This window comes from Histoplasma capsulatum, genomic scaffold (genome assembly GCF_000149585.1).
Source record: "Histoplasma capsulatum NAm1 scaffold_1 genomic scaffold, whole genome shotgun sequence".
Taxonomy (NCBI): Eukaryota; Fungi; Ascomycota; class Eurotiomycetes; order Onygenales; family Ajellomycetaceae; genus Histoplasma; species Histoplasma mississippiense.
Window position 1 is genome coordinate 6,277,635 of NW_001813982.1, and position 7,693 is coordinate 6,285,327.

Sequence of the window (7,693 nt, forward strand, 5' to 3'; positions counted from 1 at the left end):
CGTTAGTTATGGCGGTACAGGTGTGGCCAGGTTGGTTGACTGTACAGATTACTTTGTACTCTGATTCTGTGGATGCCATGCACACGACTTTGGATATCACAACTCCTCTTGCCCTCACAATTCCCCTACACTTGATTATCTCGGGAGCCCCGTATTAACTCGCCCCAACAGTCGTTGCTCGCAGCGGTTGAAGCTGATTGGTTCATTTCCATAGTCGGTGAAGATTCGCGAGCAAACTCTGGGGGAAACTCAAATTTCATCACAGTGGACCCTCTAAAGAGGCATAAAGCAATGTCAAATGACTGTGACGACAAGCATGGCTACAAAGAGATCGAGAGCTACTTTTGAATACGAGCATTTCCACGCTCCCTACGCCATATACGGCACTCCCTTACCCCCCCTTGACCCTGAAGTTCGCGACGATGACTCCTATATCCCGGTTTGGAAGCAGGAGGTGCGGGATGACCAGGGAAGGAAACGTCTTCATGGCGCCTTCACTGGAGGATTCAGTGCTGGGTGAGCTCATCATTGACTGGGCCGAGCACAGATCAGCTAAATTAAATCGGTTTACATATAGGTATTTCAATACAGTCGGTTCGAAGGAGGGCTGGACTCCATCGACCTTTGTATCTTCCCGTCGCAATCGCGCAAAAGATGCGAAGCAACAAACTCCACAACAAAGACCAGAAGACTTTATGGATGAGGAGGATCTGCTCGAAGCGGAAAATGCAAGGAGGCTTCAAACAGCTGGGGATTATACTGGCTTTGGCTCGACGGCCGCTGATACCACGCGGTTAGGTGGTTTCATGGATCTTTTCAAAACCGCTGGGGATACAATTGGCGTCAAGCTACTGAAACGAATGGGCTGGAAGGAGGGACAAGGAATCGGCCCGAAAGTGCGACGAAAAGCAGACCTTGGCGATGCAGCTGATGAACAGTGTGGAGTCCATTTCTTTGCACCGGCTAACCTTCCAACAATAATGTTCTTGAAGAAAAGTGACTATAAAGGTCTTGGATATGAAGGTGAAGCTCGGCTCAATGTAACCACAAGGGCTGGATGCAGGAACTAACCGAAGAGCCTTGACTCCGAGGGGAAATTTCGATGAATTCGCTGGCCCTAAACTCCCGAGAAATGGAAACGCCTCTCCAAAGTCAAAACAACCTAGAAGGGGAGGCTTTGGCGTTGGAGTTCTAAACGATACTGGTTCTGATGACGATGATCCCTATGAAATGGGCCCGCAGATTTCCTATAATCGATTTATCGATTATGACAAGAAAGCAAAGAAAATAACCAGCAACAACAGTTCTTCAATGAAGCCGTCAATGGGGCTCTCAAATCCACTATTAGGCAGCACCAAGCCGGTTTTTATCTCGAAGAAAAAAGCAGCAGTTGAGAAGACAAAAGCAGGATTCAGAAAATGTCACGATGGACGCCTACCACTGGATGGATTCCTTCACGGTATAAATATCGCATGTTCGACCATCTCCTCACATGAGAAAAAGTATGCGGCACCAGAAATTCCAAAAGATTGGAAGCCCACGAAAGAGCCATCTCGCCCAGGGCCAATCCAAAATTATATGTCACATGCTGAAACTGCAAAGACATCATCCCTAGATCCTACATCGAGAGCTGCACTACTGGGTGAAGACCAATTACCGGGTAAATCAGTGTTCGACTACATGACTCCAGCAGGGCGTGAAAAGATTGCTAAAGCTACAGGACGCACTGACCTACCCTCAGCCCTTGGGGAGAAGGGACCAGAAAGTTTCGAAACCAGAGAGGCTCCAAACCAAAAAGACCTTTGGAACCTCGTGCCAAAATTGGACAAAGACCTCGCGACACAAGCCCTTAATCGTGGGATTTGTGGCTGGATGCCTTACGCGGAAGACGAAGCCAAGCGATCACGATACCGTTCATTCCTCGAAGTCCGCGCGGGCCTACGGGACAAGCTCCCCGACCGCGCACCGGACGCATCGACAGATAACTGGGTCATCGAGCTGCAAGAATTCGCGCGTGCCGCGGAAGTGTTCAAGCCGATGTCGGGTTTGATGGCTTCCCGCTCACTCCTCCAATTCTTCGACGTCTCCGAGCACACCACATCAAAACAGAAAGAGCAGATAATGCCCAACATGAGACCCTCATTCGCAGACCAGATCCAAAACCTCAAGATCCCGCCGAAGCAGCTGCGAAAATCGGCATGTACGGCCCCCTGACGCGATCATCTGTTCCTTTCTCTCCCCTTTAGACTTCTTTGTAAACGTTTCAACGTCCGGCCCCCAGCAAACATCTCTTTTGACACGGGTGATATCCCTGGCGGTCACGGTTATGGGGCTCCCAGTCGGAGCCCTACCGCGCCATCTGGCTCTAAGTTGGATATCTTATCTAAGGAGGCTGTGAATCGGATTCTTATGGGAGCAGGAGCTGTTGAAGCGATAGGAAGTGCAGGCATAGTTGGAGCTGAAGGTGAGCAGCAGCAGCAGCAGCAGCAGCAGCTCGAACAGCAACACCTGAAAAAGGAAGATGTTTTTGTTGATCCTGGGCGAAACGAGGCACTGGAGGCAGCGAGGCCTGGCGATGCAGTGTTCAAAGCCATATTTGGCAGTGATGACCAAAACGACGAGGACGATGATGAGGGGATTGATTGATTGAAGACAATCACACTGCCAGTTCCCCCCTTTTTTTCATCTACATGAGCTTTCATCTTATCCGGAAGCTTTTATGGTTTCTACATTTTCCTATTGGGATGTTGGAAGCAGGGGAGAGAATAGGAGGTTGAATAGAAGTACAAAAACGCAAATCAACCGAAAATGAGATCTAAACTTCCGGCGTTTGACGAGAGATTAGAGCCCTCTCTACCCCCTCAGTGCTGCAATGTTTCTGTCTAGCACACGATTCATAAATTGCAAGGCGTAAATACGAAGCTGATGTTCCACGTAACAATATCAATAAAATTCCTGTTGGTACTTTCATGGGTTTGTATATCTCGGGCTGGTTAAGCAATCGTTCCAAGGTTATAGTTGGTTTTAAGGTTGAATCCGGATACGTAATCAGGAAGTCAAGTCAAACGAAAAGCGAGGTGCGAGAGATTAACTATATAATAACTTTCCTCTCAGCCTCTCAGCTGCATGGGCGTCGCAACGGAAAAAGGTTGTGTGCGCCTTTGGTAATTTATGTATGTAATCCTGCCCAATGCTGGCAGGTAACTAACTAGCTAGTTAGTTAGGAGGGCCAATCTACACACAATTGATTAATTGATGGATCAATTCCCATGGGAGTGGTGCAAAATACGGTAGTTAGTTAGGCTTATCGGTCGACAAGATTACTCGGATGTTTGACTTGAACCAAAACCATACCGGAAAAACGTAGGGTTATTATACGGCCGGATTATGGTTGTTCCACCGTGCCAGTCGGCGACACCGTCGCCCGAACTGTAAATCTTAATATAATGGTGGATAAGCCGTGGAATCACGGTAAACAAGTTCTGAACAGAAAAAAAATAATCGTTGTATTGGTGATGTCGCCGATTCCTATCTACATAACCACTAATTCTAAAAAACATCCCCTTCACTGGAATCATCCCCTAGTGGAAATCACCCACATCTCTATCTAATTCCTCCCGGATCGCCCGAACCATATTTCTTTCAAAGTCCTCATTCCCAGTCATATTCTCATCAACCACATCATTGAATTTGTGGATGGAAGGCACTGTCAACTGTCATCTGATGTTTGAAAAAGAGGGTTTCAGAGGGTTTGAAAGTCTTGTGTTTGCTCTTCTATATAATTATCAACTTCTGCATAAATCTAGGAATCATATCGCCGATTCCAACTTACATTTTCACTGAGAATGTCAACAGTTCCGGTGCTGCTCATAGCCAGGGGATTAACTGGGGTTGAAAGATTGGAGGAGAAGAAGGGGGGAGGATCAATGGCAGCAGCAGCAGCAAAGGTGTCAGTGAGAGAGATCGGAAGAGAATTGTCACTATTATTAAATTCCTCATCACTGCTTTTACTGCTGCTCACTACAATCATATCTTCATCAAGAGCATTTGCAAATCTTTGAACATGGTTCATTGTTTCATACATTTCAATGACAATGTGTTCAGCTTCAGAATCAACTCTGTTAATCAAATTTATGAGATTCTCAATTGCCATTTTTTGATCTTTATAGTGACTGATTACAATTGTCATAATTTTATACTGTATTGCAAGTTTGATTGTTTCAATTTTGAATTTTACTTTTTTTATAATGATCTTTTCCCTTTCTGCAGTGACTTTTTCTTCCAGGCACGGCAGCGGCGGTTCCCTCAAGGAACCACATTATAGCCCCACCATGAATGGCCATACGTCGGGCCAGAAGTGAATGCGCAGCTCAGAAAAATCCTTTGCAATGAGCTAAGTCTTCTCAAGAGTTGCCACCTGGATTCTGTTTTCTCTCTCTGTGTACATAGAAATCTCTCCAGCGTAGCACGTCTCCATGCCCTTCGGGAGGCTTCTGAAACACGGGCGCTGCCCGTGTTTTCTCCGGGACGTTAAACCTATACATACATACATACATACATACATACAGTGACTTTTTCCCTTTCTACAACAACTTGTTTCCTCTTGATTTTCAATTTCGCCTTTTCAATGTCAAGCTTGATCTTTTCAATCTTGATTTTGGCTTTTTCAGTGGCACTGAAAGTGGCATTTGAGACTTTCAAGATAATTGTTACACTCTTCATTTGCTGAGATTCAGCTTTCTGTCAGTGAGCTTTGATTTTTTTAATTCATTTAAATAGATCCTTCGCCTTCTCTGACATCATTGCCTTGATCGATTCCTTGAAATCATTTGACGCAGCAAGGTAAAATTCATAGGTTCAGATCAAGTTATCAATTTCACTTTTGAATTCATCAAAGTAAACTGCATATCTCTTCTTCTCATGATTGCAATTTGTACACAGCTTTGCATTTCCCTCAACCTTATTGCAAGTAGCATTGAGATGATGGGGGAAAATATATTCAATGCAATGTTCACAAATCATTCATTTGTCAGACTGCTTTATCAGGGTATTCAGATGACTAATCTCTTTCTCTTGAATTTTTATAGCAGTTGTATATGTATGCTTGAAAATATCACTAATCATTTTGATTCTGCTGTTGTTGTTGTTGCTTTGCCTTTCTGACACGATAAATGACACAATAGATCGCCGATGTTCTTGATATACTGTGCAGATAAGGTATTTTGATATTAGAATTTTTGATTTTTAAAGTTTTCTATTGCAACTGACAGGATACTAACCTTGCTGAAGATGGGAAGGGCTGAGTGAGCTGATAAGTCGATGTTCACATTGTGATATCATTGCGAGAAGAAAGAAAAAAGAAAGAAAGGAGAAGACGAATAACAAGTTGACATCCTCTTTATATACATTGTTGATTCTTTTAAGTGTTGCTATGTAACAAATGCTTTCATATTTCAGAAAACTTCTGAATGCAATTGATACATCTGACAAATTCTATTCATATATTATTTTCAGAACAAATCCTTTCTGCGCAGGCTATCACTGAATAAATTACAGCTATTTTGAATATAAAATCACTTTTATTAACTAAAAACAAGTGTTCACAGCATTGTCAGAAATATATCTACAGAATTCAATATGAATAAAAAGATTTTCTGATGTGTTGAAATCAGTGAATTTTCTGCAGCCATAATTATACAAATTTCAAGATAGAGAATATGACAATTTTCATCAGTGAATATCAAGGCAGTAAGTTCTAATTATATATATTAAAGTATATATTAACTAATTTATATATAAAACTTATAGAAAATTAAATATATTGAAATAAAAATGGGTTTTATCAGAACTCTTCATATCACTGAACTCTCTATATCACTAATCTGTCTTTCACTAAAAGTGTCTCTGAAAATTTCACCTTTTTCCGCACCTCCTCCCGTGCATCTTTCATCAAACATCTTTTTTTGACTGTTGGAGTATTCTAAATTGCCTCTGCAAAGTCATCTTTGATCATTTGTCAATATTCACAAATATCGCCCATCAGATCTCAAAATATCAGGATATTTTACTATTACATTATAACTGCAATGAGATTTTTGTTTTTGTCAACATCATCAAATATTTTGACCTAAGTTGTCAGATTTGTATATATTTCTATTATTCAAAATCAGTTTTTAATTTTCTGATTCAATATTTTTTGACTGATTTGAATTATGATAATTCAACTTATGTTTCATATACCATTGTTCTTGCTCAGAGGATCGATCAAAGTCGATAACTTCTCACATTTAATAAAAAATCAGAAAGAACTTTTCAATGGTAAATGAATTACAAAAGTATTCAAATATTGTTAATTCTTCATAACAATTATGCAATCCGATTACCATTGAACTTTCTCTACTCTTTGCCTTTTCCCGTTGAACATGATTCTATATTAATAATTGATTAGCTAAATTGGTCAGAAAATTTTTGATATTTCACTGAAAAATTAAGATTCTTCTAAGATATGCTGTTGAAAAGTTAAGATTCTTCTAAGATTCCCCGCTGAATTCCCATTAGAAGTTTATGATCTCCCATTGAGAACTTGTTATATCCCACTGAAAGATTGATATTTCCCATCAGAGGTTTAAGATATCCTGCTGACAGATCAAGATTTCCACTGACAGATCAAGATTTCCACTGACAGATTAAGATTTCCACTGACAGATCAAGATTTCCCATCAGAAACTTGATATTTTCTGATGATAGATTGATATTTCCCATCAAGGATTTAAGATATTCTGCTGAAAAGTTAAGATTTCCTTAAGATATTCCGCTGAAAGATTGTTATTTTCGTTAAATTCTAAATACTGAGTGGGAATATTACTTGCCTTCATTTCTTTGAAAGTTCTTGACTTTCTAGTCTTTATCACATCAAGTATCATAGTTCTGCTTGATGAAAATATATACGAAGTTTTATTCTTCATTTTCATTACACTTGCAACTGTCTGATTCAAGTTATCTTTGACAAATGAGAGAAAATATATTCATTTCGTCTTCAAATGGAGCTGTTGCTTTGTTGACTGAATTTCCTTTTCATACACTTCTACATCTGAGTGCTGAGTTCAGCGACGTCTCTTTGACAGATCATTAAATGTTGGAGATGAGTTTGACTCCTTCTCATCTGTCTGGTAGTCTCTATTACTGCTATTATATTCATTCTATAGTTAAAAAATATCAATATCAGATTTCTTTTGAAATCAGCAATTTGTCGCATCAAATTTATCAGATGAGAGAGTTCAGAAAGATCTAGTAAAGCAGAGTTCATAGTAATGTTCATTTTTGGAAATTTGATGGAACTCTGATAAATTTGTGATATAGATTTCAGCGACTTGCAGGAATATAATCTTGAAACAAAGAAAGTAGTTTGATTGTTAATATTAAATTGATGTAAGTTGTTGCCGATTACAGCTTTTATTGATATATCTCTTTTCAGTAATTCAACTTCATCTCTTTATTTATCAAGACTGCTCAACCACTTCATTCATATCTTTTCAACTACACAACTCTTTTTCTACAAATCATACTAGAAAGCAAAATATTGCATCTGTTTAATTGAAATCCGGAAACACTATCTGCTATCTACCTCTAAGTAAGGATCCCGGGGATGATCAATCGGAACTTTACCTCAGAAGCCCTCCTTTTCCCAGAAAAT

General features: G+C 40.3%; 2 protein-coding genes across 2 annotated transcripts; one reads left to right on the plus strand and one right to left on the minus strand.

Moving 5' to 3' along the window:
- Window positions 1-316: 316 nt before the first annotated feature.
- HCAG_01804 (conserved hypothetical protein) lies at window positions 317-2,646 on the plus strand (the record flags this gene model as incomplete). Its single annotated transcript, XM_001544707.1, has 4 exons — window positions 317-516; window positions 578-1,040; window positions 1,153-2,200; window positions 2,282-2,646. The coding sequence occupies 4 exons, from the start codon at window positions 317-319 to the stop codon at window positions 2,644-2,646; spliced, it is 2,076 nt and encodes a 691-aa protein (XP_001544757.1).
- Window positions 2,647-3,681: 1,035 nt separating this feature from the next.
- HCAG_01805 (predicted protein) lies at window positions 3,682-4,907 on the minus strand (the record flags this gene model as incomplete). Its single annotated transcript, XM_001544708.1, has 4 exons — window positions 3,682-3,774; window positions 3,833-4,198; window positions 4,567-4,725; window positions 4,881-4,907. The coding sequence occupies 4 exons, from the start codon at window positions 4,905-4,907 to the stop codon at window positions 3,682-3,684; spliced, it is 645 nt and encodes a 214-aa protein (XP_001544758.1).
- Window positions 4,908-7,693: the final 2,786 nt, after the last annotated feature.